The sequence below is a fragment of the Strix aluco genome, chromosome 24, assembly GCF_031877795.1.
Source record: "Strix aluco isolate bStrAlu1 chromosome 24, bStrAlu1.hap1, whole genome shotgun sequence".
Taxonomy (NCBI): domain Eukaryota; kingdom Metazoa; phylum Chordata; class Aves; order Strigiformes; family Strigidae; genus Strix; species Strix aluco.
Window position 1 is genome coordinate 9,407,988 of NC_133954.1, and position 20,942 is coordinate 9,428,929.

The 20,942-nt window shown below is 43.9% G+C and overlaps 1 protein-coding gene across 1 annotated transcript; it reads right to left on the reverse strand.

The window, feature by feature from the left end:
- Positions 1 to 358: 358 nt before the first annotated feature.
- On the reverse strand, positions 359 to 20,645 carry TOP2A (DNA topoisomerase II alpha). Its single transcript, XM_074849611.1, has 35 exons — positions 20,569 to 20,645; positions 20,073 to 20,213; positions 19,827 to 19,917; positions 19,282 to 19,345; positions 18,657 to 18,802; positions 18,180 to 18,277; positions 17,649 to 17,861; positions 17,274 to 17,447; positions 16,965 to 17,066; positions 16,336 to 16,473; positions 16,026 to 16,164; positions 15,612 to 15,769; positions 15,073 to 15,198; positions 14,494 to 14,604; positions 14,295 to 14,400; positions 13,523 to 13,632; positions 12,682 to 12,774; positions 12,122 to 12,236; positions 11,681 to 11,802; positions 10,988 to 11,136; positions 10,252 to 10,483; positions 9,988 to 10,122; positions 9,663 to 9,863; positions 8,883 to 9,078; positions 7,488 to 7,579; positions 6,763 to 6,912; positions 6,577 to 6,660; positions 5,757 to 5,954; positions 4,694 to 4,799; positions 4,264 to 4,404; positions 3,702 to 3,852; positions 3,498 to 3,559; positions 3,106 to 3,231; positions 1,810 to 2,045; positions 359 to 1,563 (listed from the first exon to the last, which is right to left on the reverse strand). Exons 1-35 carry the CDS (start codon positions 20,599 to 20,601, stop codon positions 1,414 to 1,416), a joined length of 4,689 nt encoding a protein of 1,562 aa, XP_074705712.1. The 5' UTR covers positions 20,602 to 20,645; the 3' UTR covers positions 359 to 1,413.
- Between the last annotated feature and the right edge of the window lie 297 nt (positions 20,646 to 20,942).

Here is a 20,942-nt window from a genome sequence, read left to right on the forward strand (position 1 = left end):
CTTCACAGGAATTGGGAAAGCTGGGCTGAGGGCACGGGTCCAGGCAGGGGCTTTGCAAAGCCCCGCTGAGGGCAAGGAACATCCGGGCAGCACCTGAGCCGGCGCCTCGGGCAGCTCCACCAGCCCCACGGTGAGCAGGGCCTGAGCCAGTTTCCATAACAAACCCCAAATTGGCTAAATCTGCGCTGGAAACCACCTCAGAAGTGGGAGAGGAGCCCTCGGGCCCAGTCTGGCTGCGCAGGGTGGGAGCAGAGGCCTCTCGCCCCTGGGAAAGTCGGAGTTTCAGGTACTTACCATGAAGAGAGAGAGACACCCCCCTCCAGAGAGCTGGCGCAAGGGAAAAGCGAGGGCACAGGCAGCTGAGAATTCCTTTTTATTGACAAAAACTTGAGTAAAACCACTTTTTGTTATTATTATATAAATATTAAAAAGGACAGAAACTCAGGACAACAAGAAAAACACAAAAACATGTTGACAGACAGTGAAGAAATAGTGGTAGAGAAAGAGCTCTAGGAAAAGCAGAGCACAACCAGATAAACTCTGCAGGGAAGGGATGGGGACGCGGCCCTGCTGCTGCCCGGGGGCTGCCCACCCCCCCCCACCCGGCAGGGGACAGCACCGGGCACGGGGGAACCGGCCGCCCGCCCAAATCACCGGCAGATCAGGGAGCTCTGGCCAGCAAAGGTCTGTCCTGGCCACCAGCTGCCGGGTGCTGCCGGCCACCTCTCACCTGGAGGTGACCTCGGGGCTGACCCAGCCCAGCACGGGGTTTCTTGGCAGCCAGACAGAAGATAAAACTGCCAACGCCGAGCACAGAGAGGAGACAAGTCTGCGCAAACCTCCGTCGCTAAATCTGGCTTTTAAAAAACCCGACAGGGTAAAACTCAACATGGCGGAGGCTGAAGAGGGGCCTGCACGGGTGTAAAGGGCTGCAAAAGAGAAAGAAAAACACGAGCGTGGAGTTCTGAACACCAACGCCTCACGCTATTTCCCCAGGGTTGTGGAGTTCAAAGCTTACCTATTTTATTATTTTTTTAAGATATCTAAGGAGGAAGGTGTCTATGTGAGAGGGTATGTTAAAGGATTTGATATGTTCTAAAGTCTACTCTATGATGTTAAAATGACCAAAGGGTGGAAAGATTCCATCTAGCTAATGGTAAGAGGGAAGTGCATCAGCACTGGCTGGGCACATGGCTCCAGTGTTCACAAGAAAGGAGGGGGGTTCTGTTTAAACAAATTTAAGTTATTTAAAACCAAGAAAAATAGAACTGTAGTCAGTTCTAACAAACATTTCTGGACTAGCTTAAATTCAGTAAAAAGATTTCCCAGTCTGAGATGTTCTTTGGCGAGAGCACTGCGGAAGGTCAGTTTGTAGATGGGTTTGGATCAGCAGTTTAAAATCTTCATAAAAATTCAAAACAGATCGTCCTCGTCGGACTCCTCCAAGTACCGGACGGGTTTTTTGAGACGTCCAGGCCTGGCGTGGGGCACGGCTGCTACGGGGCTGTCGGCACGAGCGGTTGAGTCAACGGTGAAGGCATCGTCGTCTTCCAGCTTGGATTTCTGGAGGGGAAGCAGAGTCGGGAGGCAAATCGTGAATCCGAGCGTAAGCTGGGAACACTCAACTCGCAGCAAACGCCCCACGGTGTCACGGGGGAGGTGGCTGCTGGGCCCGACCCCCCTTCCCCACACCCAGCGACGCAGCAGACGGGTGTCGCAGGGGAGGTGCTGCCTCCGCCGCGCCGCTTCTGCCAGCACCACCGACACCACGCTCTGTGGCACCCCCTCGGCTCTTCGCAGAGTACAAACCTTTGCTGCAACCGATTTGGAAGGTTTCGAGCCAAAATCCGAATCTGAATCTGAATCCGAAACGAAAGCCCTCGGCTGCTTTCGGGTAACTTTCCGCCCCTTGGTCTGGCCGGGCTTCTTGTCCCCCGCGGCTCCTCCAGCCTTGGCGTCCAGGGATCCCTCCTTCCCCGCCGTCTTGCTGGATTTAGGCGCAGCCTTTTTCTTGGCCAGAAGATCCATGATGGACGGCTGGTTATCTGAAACAGAGCTCTGCGTTTAGTTGAAGCCCTTGTTTTGCTGCTCCCTTCTCATTCGCCGTTTGCTGACAACTTCCAACACAAACAGGGCCCTGCGCTGTGCCGCGGGGTCGGGCCGTCCCGTTTGGAATCACGCGTCTCTAGAAAGATTGCTCGTTACCAAGATGAGGAGGAACGAGGTTGTTTATCGGCTTAGTTCCACGACGTTTAGAGGATCAAATTAAAACGTACCCGAAGCAATTTACAGACTATTTCAGATGGAAAAGTCCTGAACTCTCAAGGCTGTGTGACCATCTTATACCTTCCAGACTCTTGCACAGGGAAGGAATGAATTTACCACCTAAAGGGTTACTTGTGGAGTTCGTTCTTACCTATATTTTGGCATCTTTTTTAACAGCATCTTGAAGCGTGTCTCCAAGTTAAGCTGAAATGAGCAGGCCATTTCTGAATGATAATAGGCTTTCTCAATTTAGAAGTGGAAGAAACAGCTATTTTGCTGTGAAGTAACACTATTTTACTGCTGGGATCAAAACCAGCTAGTGATGGAATATGCAAAACAGCTTTCAAAGTTTGACAAAGACTCTGGGCGGTTAAGTTTAAAAAAACCTGAGTCAAATGCCGTAGATTTACGAGGTCGAGCTAGCACTAAGTAAGATCAAGCTACCCCAAAGCAGCTTTTCTTCTTCCTGGGAAGCAAGCTACCAAGTAGCTTTCTTCCCAAAAAGACACGAAGTAGAACATTGACTGCAAGACACAAATTCCACTCGGATTATTTCTGCCAAGTATTACATAGCACTGTAGGAAGCATTCACTTTTCCTGTTCCCAAACTAAAATTCACTCCCTTCAAGCATGTCTGAGATGAACTAGAACATGATATGTTTGGAAACAAGACTGCTTTAAAAATGACAACTAGGCAACCTTTGCCACAAACCTCAGATCTTTTCTGAAACAAAAACCCAAGTTATTCAGACCTCTGCCTAGAAAAATCACTCAGACTTGTTTCCCACAGGAATAATAATAATAATTATCTAAAAATGATTTTACTAGACTTTGCCTTACCTGTAGTGGCACTGGCCTTCTTAGCTGCAGCAGTTTTTTTAGGTGCGGCCTTAGTGTGAGGCACAAAGGCAGAAGGAGCTGCAGGAGCTTGACTCACATTTCCATTAGCAACATCTTGGTCTTGAACTGAATAAAGAAAGCAGAAATAGTCAAATTATCTACTCTGGCTATAAACATTAGAGCAGAAGGAAGTAATTTTGATCCACTTTATAAAAAGAACAACTATTAAAACTGGATTAAATCACAAATTCAAGTTAGAAACAGACAAAAAAAGTCTGGTGCACTGAAACCAGCTGGTATCCCCAGCATCAGAGTTTCTTTGCAAGATCTTGTGATGAACGTGTCAGAATGCCCAGCGTGCTCTCGGGAGGTCAAGAAGGTCTCGTACTCACCAGGGGCAGCACTTTGCACTGGCTTTTGCTTGGGAGCTTTAGCTGCTTTTTCAGTGGTTTCCCTAGAATACAAAACCCCAAGTATTTTTTCAACTTACGACGCACTGAAGAGGTACACTGAAGAAAAAGAGCTATTAGCTTCTATACAGCATCAACACCAGAAGCACAACTGATTTCCAGTGACTTATGTGGAGAAATACTCACTTTGGAGCAGCTTTGGGCTTGGAAGATGGTTTTTTAGCGGGGGGTGTATCTGATTCATTGTTGCCTTCACTGTTGACCTGAAATTCAGACTCCTCATCCGAGCTGGAGAGATTTGCATCCGAGTCCGAACTGATGATGGTCTTGGCTTTGGCTGATGACATGACACAGATGCATTATTTTACACATTTGACAATATGCAGCTCAGTTTCTCTTTCAATATTTTAGCTGCAGTTATTAAAAAATAAAGATCTGACTAAACCCAAGCAGATATTGAGACTGCCAGTGAGAAGGCTCCACATCACAGCCGTGTTCTGCACTCACTTCCCAACAATGCATTTGGTTTGCCAAGACAGTTGTGCAAATAAAGCCAATAACCTTATTTCTCTAGTTCCCCATTTCTGCTTTTCCTTGAAAAGCATTGTGAAGATCTGCTCAAATGGCAGAAATATTTAGTTACATACAGTAAAACAAGAATTATTTCTGACTGAGATCTCAGACTAAGTGGCCTGTTCCGTTTTCTCCTCCACAGACCGTCCCTCTTCCGCATTGTGTCCTCACCCACCTGCTGCTTGGCGAACCACTCTCTCTCTTCGAAGAGGCGCCTCAAAATCAGACTCTGAACCGGACCCCGAGTCTGACCAAGGGTTTCGTTTCTTCATTTTCTTTAATGGCTTAAAAGGTAGAGTGGCCTGTCTCTTACCACCTGCAAAATATGGGGAGACAGGATGAACCAGCAAACTTCCATCTGTACTTCGGGCTCAGCAGTCCAAGCTCAACTTGGAAATACATCACTAAATTCAGACGATTCTGACTTAAACATCAAAGAGAAATAGTAATCTATCCTGCTTAACTGTTACTCAGAATCGCTTTCCCTCACCTAGTTTTTCCAAAGGTACTGATCCTCGATGTTACTTCAGGAAAAGGTCAGATAACCAAATTTACAGCCCTTCCCCTCACTTTCCACTGGTGGAATAACACATAAAAGCATTTACCTCGCTCAGCATTTGTCTTCAGTGTTAATCTCTGCTTAAGATCTGAAGACTCTTTGTCTCCTGATGTATTTTCTTCTTGATTCTCATCAAACTCATTTTTTTCAGTCTGAAGATACAAGCAGATATCAAATAGATAGCGAGTCAGCTCACACAATTAGAAGTGGCACACAGAGTAATGCAGAAGGGAGCTGCTTATTTTAGACGTATGAAAGTCAGTGATACAAGAAATCTGAGTCTGTGAAACAAACTGTGTGTAAAATTGATTACAGCCAAGTAAATCAGACATGATCTGTCCCCAGATCAGGTGACTTAAAACACAAAATCCAACATTAACAAAAACAGGAACTTTGTCTCCACTCCTGAGAGCGCTTTGGTGCCGCCTTTGTGTGCTGATGGGATGGCTCCAGGGTGTGTTGAGGATGCACAACTGAACTGGGTGGGTTAAAAACAACAGTGCAAGTTATTTGGAAAAACTGTTAGATGGAACCATCTGTAGGAAAGGAGCAACGTCTGGCTTACAGGTCAAAACAGGTGAGGGGATATTTTAATCATCTATGTTGCAAATGGCTGAATGGCCTGATTTCAGCTAGCCCTATCAAAAAAAAAGAGTTAAATCTTCTTTCTCTCCTTGATATCGAGAACAATAACGGCATTGAGGGGCTGAAAGCGTTACTGGAAATGCGAAGGCTGTTCTAGAGAAGTGAATTCACCAGCTGTACTTCCTGCCTGCTAGAGGATTTATAAAATCCCCAAGACACCTAGAACAACCTTACTTGCATCTGTCTTTTCATTGCTAAGCTACCAAACCATCTCTGACACTGTGATATATGCTCTTGCCAAAAGATTTCCCTCCAAGCCAACTCCTGATACATTAGTGAATCTGTTCTCCCTCAGACTGAGCAGTGTGAACATTTCCAGTGTTTCCCAGACCCTCAGACTCCGTCCTTCTCCCTGCGTAGCTGCTTCATTGGGACAAGTTCAGCTGGCAAGAACTTGCATTTCTTTAGGACCTTATTGAAGAGGACGTAAAGAAAGATTGAGCATTCCGAGTGCTTCTTTTTACCTTTATTTTCCTTTTAGTTCTCTTCTCTGCCTCTGCCTTCATCTCTGCAGTTATCCGAGGAACGACCCTTACGCCATGAGGTGATGGTAATACTTCTGACAGTTGCTCCTTCTTCACCTTCGTTTTCCCTCCTTTCATCTTTAGAGGTTTACCACCACACCCTGCCTTCTCATCCTCAATTTGCTTGGCTTCCACTGCCTGTAGAGGTGAGCATAAGAAAATACAACCATGAGAATACAAAAGAGAGTGGACTGCTGAAAAAACCCCACCATCACAGCCCTTTGCGGTAAAGCACTCTATACTTGCTGATAGATTTCCTACCATCAGGTTAAATGAAGCTTCCCACTCTCCTACACATTTGCACATGTTCAAGCAATGATCTAAGCCAGAGCTGTAGTTTGGTTACGTGGGGAGTAAGAAGAGACACGGGCAGGGACCAGGTGTGACGGTGCAGACACCTGCCCACAGTCTGGGCTCTGTTTGGTAAAGTACAGCTCCTCCCTCACCTTTTCAGTGTCCAAAAAGTCCTTTGATCTACAACTCCTCAGACTACATCCTAGTACTAGTTTTCTCTCAAGCCCTCCTAAAACCCCACTACTCAGACTGGTAGTTGACCACCTTCCAAGAGCCACCCTGTTTGGACTCCCTGGCCCAAAGCAGCACTACTCCTGTGCAAGCTGGGAAGGTGAAGGAAGCTTTCGTTCTCCTTGAGGAGTGGCAGACATAGGAGCTATCATTTTTAGTTTCCTTGTTATGACAAAAAAGAGCTGGTGGATAAGATTGCAAGGGAGTCAGTCATCTGCACTGAACTCTGACATACATCAAGTTCTTCAACAAAGACAGCAAGGTCTTCCTTCCACAGATCAGAGGCACTCTTGCACTTAAGGTCTTCCAGCTCCTTTTCCTAAAGGGAATCACAGTTGATAATTATCAGTCACATATTTTAATCCACCATCAAAAAAATATATTATAAACAATGCTTTTATAAGAAAAGGAAGGAACATACTTTGTTATCTCTCTGCTTACAGAGCTCATCTTTCTTCTCTTTAGTCAGATACCAAAGGGGCATGTTCAGCAGATAGTTGAAGTCAGGTCCGGTATCTGCAGCTGCGTCTCTGTCACCCTCCTCCTCCTCCTCCTTCTCCTCCTCCTCTTCCTGAATGTAAATTTAAAACAAACATTGTCAACAAATACATTGACATACAAGGGTAGGGGTGTTGATCAAATTTGGACGCTTCGCAGGCACTCCATGTGCTTATGGTGTCCTAGACTCTTCGAGAACGATTCGGAACTGGATAAAGTGACGCTTCGTAAAGCCTCAGCTGCTATCGCACAGAGGAATCCCTCTGCAAAAACAATTCTCCAGATCTCTTCTGCTCTCTCTATTTAGCCTCTCTGTCTCAATACTCCAGATTCTCTCCTCAGGCTACTTAAAACTGTCGCCTTCCTCACAGCCCTTCCACAACTGCGTCCCATGGGCGGAAGGAAACCCTTAAGGAAGGGCAGGAATTGGTGTGGCAGGAGGACTCAAACCCGTATGAGCAGGTCTCGGTGCCTTCTGAACACGAGACTGAATTTCTGCTTGCCTGCTCCCTACCACAGACATACCAGACACGCAAGATCTTGAATCCTACAAACTGAAAAGCAACTTGGGCTTCTTCATACGAATTATGAAGCTTCAGAGATAGGGGCGGATTTGGATCTCTTTGGAGAGGATGACTGAAGCATTACCTTGTTTTGCGATTCCTTCCAAGCCTTCACTGGGTCAGATTCATACCCTCTCTTGATAAGAACTTGAATCAGCTCTTTCTTGGGTTTGTTTTCTGTAAACAGACATTTCAGGATTGTCAGTTAGCAACCACTACCAATCACTGTTGGGAAAGTCAGATGAGCTTTAAATTTTGGATCCCATAGTTCTAGCAGCTCAGCATCCTTTTGGGCTCTAAAACAGCCTTTCCTCATCAGAGGTGGGACACGTGGAAGAGCCTGAAATAACACCTAAAAAGTTCCCTCTTAGCAGGCGATTTGTCGGGTCAGCATTGCTCCTACGCTGCCAGGAGTCCCTGCCAGAGCACTGTAAATATTTTTTTTTCTTCATTTCCATATATGCGTTTCCCCACCCAAAGTAGTTTTTGAACTTTGAAAAAAAAAAGACCTGATGGTATCAAAAGGGTTTCACAATAATAGGCAGGTGGACTGAAAAAACTCCTGATAGCGCTTAGACTTTGGTAGAGCTCGCACCTCATTAGACGTCACCTGGGAAATTTATGCTATTAACTGCCCCGACCAATGGAAATGCTTCAGCTGGAATTTGTTCCTTTTTAAGATATCAGAAGCAATCAACCGTGAGACAAATACAAATGAAACCAGCTCTGTCAGCCTTGGAACTACTTATTACAAAAACCCAAGAAAATGTGTTTCAAGGGAATTATTTCTCTTCCCAAGTCAAGTCAAACACGGAGGCTGTTGGGATTATGGGGCTGCCTCCAGACACAGACCACAAAGCATCTTATGACACTTTGTCTAGCTGCATCCTCCAGGAGTGGAAGTGAAAGACAGACTGCCTTTGAGTCCGAGGTGGAAAAGTTGAGTGAAAAATTGGAATGCTGGGAACAAAGACCTGTTTCTTTTTCCAGCTCATGATTCTCAGATGCTGTTAACTCGAGTATCTTCTAAGTTTGAAACCCCAATCCACTGAGAAGATGATTTGGAATATTTCTGCAGAGGTTCACAAAGATAATGGGGAGATACAGGTTTATGCGTTTGAACAGAAAACACTACCCCTTTCTAACCCCACCAGCACTTAACTCCTATTCCTACCAAGTCAAAAATAGATAGGAACGATTGCTAAACTATTAAAAAGAAATTTTTACTCTCAAAATAGTGTCAGACACACAGTAGGAAAGCTGTATGAGTATCCTGTTTTAATTAATACGTGCATAATGCTCTGTAGACCAAGGATACTCGGGGAAGCGTTTTCCTCTTGTGTGTTACTGGAACAGAAAGATAAGCTCTGGTGTAGTTCGTTAAGAGCCAGCCGGGGCTGAGGGGGTGCTGACAGAACTCCAGGGAGCACCTAGTTCTGCTCCCAGTTTTATAAACCAAGTACCCAAGAACAACGCATACCGATCACAATTTTGCCATCTATTTTCTCCAGGATGAAACGAGCCTGGTTGCTCAGTTTTGCAGACTCGGCACCCAGCATTCCAATGAGCCATTCTTTTCGCAAATTGTAATAGCGGAGCCTGAGTTCAAAGAACTCTTTAAGAATATCCTGGGGAGAGTCGTACTTCTTGAGAAAGCCGACATGGTCAAAAAGAACCTAGATGAAAGAACACAGGCGTTATGATGATAAAACTCATTTCCAAAACCACTGAAAATTACCTATAACACAGGTGTGGTAGTACAATGGAATTATTAGGCCAACAAATTATAAAACCTTAGTGCTGTTTTTAGAATTTTAGAATTTTAGAAATTACTTCAGTTTGCAAGCACAGCAGCAGAGACACTTTCAGAATTTCAAAGTTCTTGAAAACACATAGTGGGGTTAAGGTTACTTGAATCTTAAAGCTATCTGTAGGATAAACATCTTGCATCAAGCCTGCACACAGTCAGACTCCGAGGTTCTATGGCAGTGCTGTTGCACAACAAAGGTCTCTGTAAACTGTGTGATTTCAGATCACTTTGACTCCTCCAGGCACAGCCATAGCCCTCCAGGCCCATTCCCAAGCCAGTCTCCTGACCTTTTGAAGCATATTTCAAAAGCTGATTTAAAACCAGTAACAGCAGAAAAATCAAAGCGAATAGGTTACTGCAAGAGTATTTTTGTTACACGCAGCAGCTGCAGCTGTCCACACAGTCTTTGAGTGAAAGCAAGAACTTTCTTCAGTAAAATCTATTACATACCATGGAGTTGCATGTTAAACTCGTTTGGAGTTTGAAGACTTTATGCAGCCCCACTGCTTGAGCTTCAGCTAGTTTTTCTTCAGTCATCTTCACTATAAACTTCACTGTCGTGTCTGTGTGATATTCTTTGTAGTCTGTGATCAGTGGGGGTGTCTTCTCAGTCCCATTTAACATTGGCTCCAGAACTTGCTCTTTATAAGGCTGAGGAAAGAATCAAAGTCAGACCCATGTTTGCCATGGAGCTGAGAAGCTCCAAAATCCACCTGTCACTTTTTGCTTTACAGGGCAAACTATACATTCCTGGGGCAAATTCACCGTTTGTTACCTGTGTCCATGTTCTGACAGGCAGCTCGGTGATCTCGATGGTTGTAGAATCGAGAATAGACACTTCACCACTTATCACATACTGGTTAGGTCCCAGCTCATGTATTGTGCCTTTGAAATTCTTGTAACTAGGAAGCTAAGCAGAAGAGAACACTGCGTTCAGCTTTGTGTGGATGCTTCTGTTTTTAAGCCCTTGCATGAAATGCTCCAATATGTGCTGAATAAACTAACAAGGGAGACATTGTTTTTTAAATACATTCCTTACCATTGGCAAGGGCTCTTCTCCATCCATCAGACGACGGATATTATTCACGACTTCCCTGGTATCAAAGTTGGGGATCTTACAGGACCAGCCGGTGCCGATCCCTTCTGCCCCGTTTATCAGCACCATCGGGATGATAGGCATGTACCACTCCGGCTCCACACGCTGGTTGTCGTCGTAGAGGAACTTCAGGATATTGTCATCCATTGGTGGGAACAGCAGCCGTGCTAGTGGGCTAGAACAGGAAAGAAAATTTAAGCCCAAATTCTTGTTACAGAAGAGTGACCACCAAGCACGTGCTTTAAGTACATATATATCAGATGTTTAATGTCTGGGAAGGCTCCAGCTCTCGATGTACCTCGCTTTGGTACAACCATGCACGTGCTCAAGTAACCCATTTGATCAAGTTCAACCTGAGCGGCCGCTGGACTTTCAGATACTAGAACTTCATTCTCCCCACTCAAGTTCATTTTTTCTTATCCTACCCAAATTTTTCCCTTTGTTTTCGCTCCCATTTCCATATTCTGTGCTATGCCTTTCTGTTCTCTGGGATGATAACCAAGTTTACATATCTGAATCTCAGATCCAAATCACACTTCATTTGTTGCTATGCTGAGTATGCAAGTAGTCCAAAGTTTTAAAGGGAAAAAGTAAATTCATTTTCATTTTAAACGCTGTCAAATTGAGCCCTGTAACACGCTAAGAATATTTAAGACAGTAAGAAAACTTTAATGCTGACCTGAGCATTGTAAAGATGTATCGAGGGCTGGCAGAGTCCTTCCCACCATGCAGCCTTGTGCCGAACTGACCAATAGGCTGCAGCAAGTTGAGGTTGTTACTGCCCACAAAGTTCTGAGCTAAGTTAATAATAGTCATCATCAGCGATGCCTGCAAGAAAGGAACGTTTAAAGCTAAAAAGGCGGAATTCTTCACTGAATGGACAAAGTTAAAGGCAAAATTCACACCAAGAACATAACTGATAGAGGATAAACTAATAAAATACCGGAGGAAACTCTCACTCGTGGATGACTAGACATATTCCAGTGACCCACCAGATATTGCTAACAACCTGTTCTTGAAACCTCCAGTGAAAGACTCTATCAGTCTCCCAAGAGAAGCTTGTTTTAGTGCTTAACTTCTCCTTACCAAGGTAGAAAGACTATTAACATCTGCCTGAATCTATCACAAATAAAGTGGGTTTTTCCCCATTCTACTTTTTGAAGGAAATATATTCCCATAAAGTCTAGGTAGGACAGGCAGACTGACCATTAAATAAATACTGAAGGATTAACAGCAGATATACAGCCACTTTGTTTGGCTTTTATACTCAAACATCTGATCCTGCTTTAGAGGCATCTTAACTGTCGAGTCAACAGAAGAGCTTTTTGTCTTTCATTTAAAAAGCATTTTGTACAACAGGCCAGGTTCTTACTTCACCATGATGGTATGAGGACATCTCAGCTACAGAACCAGCCAGCTGAGCAACCTTCACCTCCCGCTTATCGTTTCGTTTGAAACATGTGAACAGAACTTTTCTTTGACCTGGCTTCAAACCTGTATAAAAAAGAAAAGACCGTGTGATTAGAACACACAACATGTTTCACTTTGCTTCTGCTCTCTACAGACTAAGAACCACTTACACACCTGAAGATTCTACACCGGGAGAGTAAGGTAATGCCATAATATACTACAAAATGGACGAGACGTTTAAACCAAAGATTAAAAAACTTGGACATCAGAAAACAGCCTTCAGAACACTGACCCTGAAAACTCAGCAGGTTCCCCGATTCTGATGATGCTGTGACATACAAACACCCAGTTATGAAGTTCTGGGGAATGCACTATGTGGAATCACTACCTCGAAATAACTTACCATCAACCAGGGACGGGATTGATCTTTCATTATCTGAGTTTGAGAACAGCACTAACTCCTTGTTGATGAAGTCGTTGTATGTCAGGTAATGAGTGTTTTTCCCATATAGGTATTCCTAAGAAAAACAGGTACAAGACTGCCTTAGTTTTAACAAGGTCTAAGCTGTTTCTTAGCTCGTACTTGGCTAGTTTCAGGAAAATGGAAGCTCCCTGTAAGACTAGCTAAACCCAGCGCAAGTGCTGGCGTTCTTAGCATGGCAAAGTGCTAAGCCCATTTTTTGAGAAATAAAGTCTTCATACAGTCCTGCTCGAGTTATCATTTCCCTGTTGATAAAGTAATTTGAAAGATAAGAGTTGAAAATTAAATGAACTGTTGGACAATTGACAATGATGTTACACTGACGAGAGAAGCTGCTCTGCAGAATCCTGAAACATTTTTAACATCCCGTAACCCGGTGACGGCCTGACTGAGCTGCGGGCAGCTCCAGTGTGCCAGACTGAAGCTGAGAGCAGACCAGGGAGACAGGAAACCAGTTTCCTTCACATACATAAAGCTTTTACCTCTGGCAGACCATGCAGCTTCCGTTGTCTTCTATCCTCCATGAAATTAGTCAGCCACTCCTTTCGCTCTTCTACCTTCTTCTTGCTAAAGGCCTGTATATTACAAAACAAAAAGTAACTCAATTCTAGGACATTTTGTGGTGCGCCTTATTGGATCCCTTGAGAAAAAGAAAGCATACCCAAAGAGTTTACCCGGGAGAATAACGTGCTAAACAGGCTGACTTAATAGCCCAAGAAGTGCAATTTTATTGGAGCTAAACATCTTAAGAGCATAATTTCCACCAGTCTTTAGGAGACATGGCAGTTAGATTTAAATGTATGAATTTTTAACACAACAACAGAAAACTAAAGCAGATTTGATGGGAAATTAATGTTTTGGGAAAAAAATTGGGTTTTTGGCATGGCCTAATAGCGCAGAATACTTAAGAGTCAATGGCTACTGGAGGTGATGAAGTTCACAGAAACAAGGACTGTTTTAATCCACTGCTGAACCATTTTGCAAGAAAGTCTGGGGGAGAAAGGGAAGGTCTGACTTGGAGAAAACTGCAGCAGAACATGCAGAAAAACGTTAAAGGAATGTTTACTGTTGTGTCTGAAAATGTCAATTGCTTTGTAGTGATTAGTTTGTTCTGAGCTATATTTAAAAGCCATCATTAAAAGGGTACTCTTGGCCTGAGGTCTGTGGCCAGATTTGCTTCTGCTGGTTGGACTAAAGCCGTAGCCTTGGTAACAAAGAGATTGTCTCAGGCCCAAAGACCTCTAAGAGCATTTTAAGAGAAAATACACAGCACCAAGCAGTGGAATACCAAAGGTAGTAAGTCAGCAATTAAATGTTAGTTACCAGGGTGATCGCAGCATCATCTTCAGGACCAGAATATTTGAAGCCAATTCGATGCTTTGCCATATCTGCAAAGTATTCTTTAGCCTCCTTCGATGTGCTGGTACCCAAACCTGCAGAGACAGTCCTAGTTAATCCTAATAACTTCCTGCTTAAATTAAGTTGCAGTTCAAGGAAGTGTTTTGCTATGTCTAGTTTCTGTGATGCATGCTATAAATGCACAGCATGAAGACGACTTACTAAATATTTAGGTTACTTTACAATGAGATGTGAGGTATCCCAAAAATCCCAAGGACTACAGATAAGTGAGCAGTTGCATGTTGTACTTTTGGATTTTGTCTGTAACTTCTGTAGATATCTGACATGATTAACTGCAAATTGGAAATGATTCCCCAGCATCCAGCCATTGTTCTGCAGTTGGCAACTTTCTTATTGGTATTAAGCAATCCTGGAATAAGTACTTAGCTTACAGCGCTGACAGTACACGAGGACTGTACTATGGAAAACAGCACATAAAACCGAGCATAACTGCCTAAGAGGGCACATATCGTAGTTCAATTTTGAGAGATTTTATTATTTTATCTAGTTAGAGGTTATTGTTTCCTTACTCTTCTATTTTATGTCGCATGTATTTGCAATCAGAATATCTTAGGAGGGAAGAGACTTGGAGGACACTCGTCCCAAAGCCCTTCTGCAAAAGCAGGGCTAACTGAATTTAATCACGAATGCTCTTACTTGGATCATTTACCTTCACCATATTAAGTTTCCTACAAACCTTTATAGTACTTGATTTTCCATGAATTGTAGTTCTGTGTACTGTTTTTCCATTCTTCAAATTCAGGAATGCTGTAGAATGCAATTTCTTCTTTCTTTTTAGAGACCTACGACGAACAAATATTTGAACTGTGAAATGAGAGGCAGATCTGGACCAATGGATCCTTACTCATTCACCTCACCAGCCTCCCAACCCTTGCCTTTATGATGGGAGTAATAAATTCCTCCAGAAAGTTGTGCCTTAGAAGAGATGGCCAGTTGTGATGGATGAAGTTAATCAGCAAACCTTTGATATGCGAGCCATCTTGATCCTGGTTTAAAAAGAAAAAAAAAAAGCCACATGTTTAATCAGGGACATGATGGAATTGGCAATTGCTCAATAGCAAATGATTCTGTAATTCCAACTAACTGACACTATTAACCATCACCTCTAAAAGGTGACCATGCATTGTTTAGCTACTGAAAATTAAGAGAAACGGAAAAGGCACATTCTTGGTGAAAAAAATGTATCAAGGACTGGTCCAAGGACCTTGAACCAGCAGATGGGAAAGATGGTATTGAGCTATTTTGGTGATGCTACTCCCCCCTCTACTTTATCTGTTTTGTTCTGTGGCTGACAAGACATAATGACCCACTAAAACATAGAATGATAGAAAGAAACAAATACAGAGAATTAGGTACAAAAATGGCAGTGGGAGAAGAGTAGTGTTTTCTTCTTTCCTCTGTATTCAAGTGTTGGTTTTCTTCCTCTCCCAGTTTTCAGTTTTAGTGAACCTAACCTGATCTGTCATAATCATAATCTTTCCATAGCGAAGACTCTTTAAAGATTCTTGATCTTCATAGTTCTTTTTATACTGTAAGCCCACAATCTTGATGATGTTGTTGATTTCAGCATTTTCCATAATCTGGAAGAGATCACACAGAATAAAAACTTGTCTCTCGGACTTAAAATGTATCTCAAAATAGTCTAAAACTATCCATAAGTATACCATTGACTGAGCTTTGTCTTTCTCAGTGGTTTTTTGCTGTTTAGAAATTTATCATTTCTAAACTGAAGTCTAATGCTTAAATTATTCTAGATCATTCCGAACGTTTTCTAGTCCACAACACAAACACCATCCCTTCAGCACTGACTATCCCAACAGGACTTAAGGAACATTCCCACTTAACCAGCAAGGCGGGCTGACAAGGACACCAGCCTCGGGTGTTTAAGACACTACTCCTGTGAGGTGGGTCCAGGTGCAGCTGTACTGACTCAGTTAAAACACACGGCATCACCCGAAGCACACACGTAGCCTGTAACGAGTTTCCCACTAACCTGCTTATGAGAAGCTTCTCTGACGTTGAGCATTTTCCCACGAAGGGGAAATACTCCATATTTGTCTCTACCAACCACTCCTAGACCAGAGACAGCCAGTGTTTTGGCTGAATCTCCCTCAGTCAGGATAAGTGTACAATCTAAAGAATGCTTGCTGCCTAAAAAGGAAAAAAAAAAGTTAATTTTCTAATTAAGAAGTGAAATCAAAGCCTGCATACTCACAAATGGAATAACTATCTTCTAACACATGCAGGCTTTGTTGCACTGTGCATAGTAAATGGGACTGTAAAATGGGGATAAACTATAAATACAGGTTTTCTTGTTTTTCCTTAGGAGACAATTCTTCCATTTGTCTAATGAACAAGTTTTAACTGTTTTTGAATGAATTGGTTACAAAGGATGTAAAACACTTACCAGCATCATTGGCATCATCCAGCTTAGGAACACCCTTAATCTTCGTGTGCTTCACAGCCGAACATTTCTTATTCAGCTGGCTCTGAGCTTTAAATTTCACCCAGTTTAGGACACTTTCAACAATACCACAGGTAAGTGCCTGCAATACAAAAAATAACCCCAAATAACTGTGAGAAAAGCCTTACCAATGACAGAATTTTAAGTTACATACTTTAGTTCATGACACTACTTCAAAAGTATACATTTTCCACGTTAAACGTAAGATGCAGTTTTACAGACATCTTGATTATCTGCGTATATCAATACTTACGCCCTTAATAAATTTTTCACTCAGTTTACAGGTTGAGCCAAAGCTCTTTGCCTGCAGAGTCATGTTCTCCTTGGTCTGAGAGTCAAAGGTTGGATTTTCAATTAAGGAATTCACGAAAATCCACATGTGGTTCTTCACCTGTAGTTAAAGACAAGAAGCATCACACATTACACAGGCTCCTCTCGGCAACAGCAGCGTGTTCTGACGTTCACCCGTCAGATTCGCAGTGAGGAAAAACTCAGTTATCACTATATGGTTTTGAGTTTTCCTAGATGACTTGGAAGAATTTAGGACAGCTAATGAACATGCATGAACAATGTTCTATGATTTGGGATGTCAAGGATCAGCAGCTCTCAGCCTAAATAGGTATTATCTAACAGATACTGAGTTTTAGTTCATCTTCACTGACTTACAGTGCTCTGACTGCAAAGTACATCAGCCAGACAAAGAGAAGATTGTTAGTTGGCTTAAAGTGGAAAATACAAGACTTCTATAATTAGCAATTTTATGTGTAGTCTGTATAATGGACATAGGTATTATTAATTAATGTAGTAATGCATTAAGCTGTAGTTACAGTTTGCGATAATGCTAGAGTTGTGTTTCCCACTAGGGGAATTCTGACATTGTACCTGAAAAGGCTTCACTCCAACTCCATTTTTGTTCTTCTTTTTCACAACATCAATGAGTTTAGTCACAAGCTGGTCAGCTACGTAGTCAACGTGCCTGCCACCCTAAGGGAAAACAGGACCAAAGACCTGGTGGTGATTCCATTTAAAAAAAAAAAAAATATTATGTGTATCTATTGCAAAACTTTAAGCACAGTCTTTGCCACATTAAGCAATCAAGTATTTTTCCCTAACGCACGTACATTTGAAAATAGCTAAGAATATTAATGATGAAGACTATGGCATTAGCTTGACTAAATAAAGAAGTGTTACCTTTGTAGTGGCAATGCTGTTGACAAAGCTAACTTGCTGGAAGCCCTTTTCGCTCAAAGTCAGACACACTTCCCACCGAGAGTTTACTTCCTCATGCACCACCTTAAGCGCGTTACCAGTTTCATCTACTTTGTCCTTCAGGTAGAGGTCCACGTAACTGCGGAATCCCTTCACCTGCATACAGATGAAAGCAGACAACTCGTCTATGACAGCTCCTATAAATACTTAATTCATGTCCTGCTGAAAAGCGGGTAGAAAAATCACTCAGGCAAATTTTCCCTTTACTACATGTAATGACATAAATTGTTTCAACAAAATCTGTTTAAATGGCATGAGAAATACAGGTATTGCTGTTTCTTTTAAATGTTCACTTACAGGCAGCCTCTGTCCATTTAGGAAAACTTTGACATCCTTTGTGGATCCAGCAATATCATATGCTCTTCGAGACATTAGTGCTACAATGTCTTTATCGAGAATTGTCATCTTGAATTTTGACAGATCAGGTTGGAAAGTAACACACGTGTAATCTTCTCCATCAAAATATTTCAGCTGCATTTCACCGGCCTTTCCCATGTTGTCAGTCCAGGTCTAAGAAAAGGAGGTTTTGTGAGCTGCCAGTCTAATGCACACAAGCAGCTAGCTTAGTTTTTAAAAGCAGTAAGCTGATCTACGAGTTTGAAATACTTTCAGATTAAAAAACCCATCTGGTTAAAAACTAGATTCTGATTGTGTCTGCTCACTTCATTATTCATTTGAATTATATTTTGCGGTACAATAACTGTGAGCCAAATTTATTGTAATCATGGTGCACTGAATGCAAGTTACACCTAGACCTTTGGATCAAAACCTGAGGGTCTTAGTTGAAAATCTCAGGTATAACCTTACTGAAATGAGAAGTGTTCATACCTGCTTGAATAATTTCTTGTATTCACGACATGCAGTTTCCACAGTAAATTTTGTGCTAAATATGTTGCACAGTTTGGCTCCATAACCATTTCGCCCACCTGGAATTAGAAGGAAAGCAGAGCTGTGCTACTACGTTTGTTCAAAACCATCTAAAAGAATTCCAGACTAACAGGAGCTGTTGAGCCACTTCAGCACAATCAAAGTACAACTGTCAATAAGCAACAATATCCTACAAACTCCGTACGTGACTATAAACCCACATTTAATTGGGATTAGTGTTCAAAGAGAGTTTTTCCTGTTCTCCATGTTTGTACCGTGATTACTGTAAAACAGAGCACGGAGACCTCTCTGATGGCCTCAGAACGCCGTTTTCATGTCGTGTTGAGGACTTCCTTCCTCCCATTTTGGTTCCGTTCACACGTTTAAACAGGTCAGGCTGCTCAGCAATATCAGTGTGTATTTGAAAGTCTTCCCTACCTGTGACTTTCTTTTCATTGTCATCGTAGTTGCTGGACGTTAGTAGCTGCCCAAAGATAAGAGCAGGCACAAAGACCTTCTCCACCTTGTGTTCAACAACTGGAATACCTTTCCCATTGTTCCATATGCTGATTGTGTTATTCTCTCTAGGGGGAAAACATACATGTGTTTTTAAGGCTGCAAATGACTGAGTTATGAAACAAGTATTATGCAAAAGCTCTGGGGAAAGGCGACCATTTCATAAAGAGCAAATCTGTGTTCAGCAAGTGCAGAAACAGCCAGCAGAGGGAGGACAAGTCAACAACAAAATTCTCAAATCTGCAGCTCTCCTCTATGAAATGGACAACCACACATAAAAACCCTCTATCTGTGCTCAATGACAGAATGAAGAAGTTGAGAGGAGGAAGAGGAAAACAGCCAGAATGGAGAACACCAACAGAGCAGTCATTTCACAAGTCAGCACTCCCTAAGAGACCCAGGGACTAAGCAAAGCAAAAGGCTTTCACAACTGGGGAATTACCCTCGGTCTAACTCGGATCGGCCGCCTGGCAGAGCCCTCCAGCACTACACCAGCCCCACGCACTTGAGTTGGGAAGGCAAGGAACAGAAATTAAATAAAACTTACACGTCAATTGTAATTTTAATGCATGACATGTTTTTATCCCTCTGCTTGTTGTCTGCAGCGTTGACTAGAATGGAAAGATTATTGTTATTAATATTACATTCTCAACCAAGACCAAACTATTAAAGTGTCTTCAGTGGAACGAATGCAAAAATTCAACACACTGTTACTAGTAACCATCTTGGTGTGCAAATATTTTGCAAGTTACAAAGACGAGTACAAGTTAACACAAAAGGGAGAATTCTGGGCTGAATGAGATTGGTTCTGTAATGGAGTCCTCTGCCATCCCATGAATGGCTTACTATTAAACAGCACTAACAGAAGGACATTCGTATCCAGTATTTCCAAGCACAATCAACAATGAACGTTCACTGCCAACACCATCCATCAAATTACGCACTAGACCACTTGGTCGACAATGTGACTAGATAAAAATACTTTTACCTTTATCTTTTATTTGTTAACTTCTTACATTTAGTTCCAGTTTTTCAGACATTCAGCACCCGTTAATAACTCATCAATCACTGACTCAACACACATCACCTTACCCAGAATCTCATCAAAGATTTTGTATAAGCCAGGCACAAAGGTCACTTCTCTGCAGTTAAGGCCCAGGTCCTCATCAAAAACCCACATTTGCTGAAAAGAAGGCAAGAAATATGTTAAGTGCCCAGGTATACCTCCTCTTCTGCACCATCAGTCTGTAAAGCAGATGTTTGGCGCTTTATAAACAGATGTGAATGAGCTCCCGCCTGCACCGACCACCCTCCCTTGGCCCGGGCCTCCCCCCGCACCTGGGTGACCAGCTCCACGGAGCCGATGTAGGTGTCGGGCCGGAGCAGGATGTGCTCCAGCTGCGTCTTCTTCTGGTAGATGTGCTCCACCGAGAGCAGCTTCTTGGCGTCATCGCCCTTGGGCACGCGGGGGTTCGCGGGCTGCTCGGGGGAGAGACGGCGGCAGTGAGGGGCAGCGGGGTGAGGGCGGCGAACTGGGGGGGCCCGGAGGGGGTCAGGTCGGGGGAAGGGGGGAGTCGGAGCGGGCCCGGGCGGCGGGGGACCCCGACACGGTACCAGGGGAGAGGATGCCGCGGGGGGTCCCGAGGAGAACGTGGATGGGGGAAATCTCGGAGGAACGGGGGATCGGAGGAGACCGGGAGGAGGAGGAGGCCGCGAGAGGGGCCCGGGGAGGCCCCGAAGGGGCCCGGCGGGAGCTGAGGGGGGCCCGGGACGCCGAGGGGACCCGGGGGCGCGGGGCGTGGGACGGGAGAGGGTGGCGGGGTGCCGCACGCACGCGGAGAGGCGACGGGGACTCCAGGAGCTCCATGGCGGCGGCGGATGCTGGTGAGCGGCGGCGATGGCGGCACCAACGGCCCGGGGCCTTTCAAACCTCCGCTCAGCCCGCCGAAACCGTCCGCCAATCCCCGCCCGCGGGCCCCAGCGCGCCGCCAATCGCAGAGGGAGGGCGGGGACACGGGTCGCGGCCCTCCTCTCCTTCTGACCAATCAGAGGGCCCTCTGCGCATTCAAACTAGCCACTCAGAAGGGACAGTTGCGTGACGGGCGGCGAAATCGACCAATAGAAGAGTGGAGGCGTTGTGAGGCGGGGTTATACGGCTGCCTGGTTGCCGTTGGGGGTGTGATGTACTGGGACGCGCTGGGCAGGCAC

What these genes read in the sequence shown, in the direction of transcription:
- TOP2A (XM_074849611.1), bottom strand. Translation starts at nt 20,601, where the DNA reads ATGGAGCTCCTGGAGTCCCCGTCGCCTCTCCGC. An exon ending in AATCCCGTCCCTGGTTGATG is followed by an intron (nt 11,803 to 12,121) that starts GTAAGTTATTTC and finishes TTTTTTATACAG; the next exon opens with GTTTGAAGCCAGGTCAAAGA. An exon ending in CTGTCAGAACATGGACACAG is followed by an intron (nt 9,864 to 9,987) that starts GTAACAAACGGT and finishes TTCTTTCCTCAG; the next exon opens with CCTTATAAAGAGCAAGTTCT.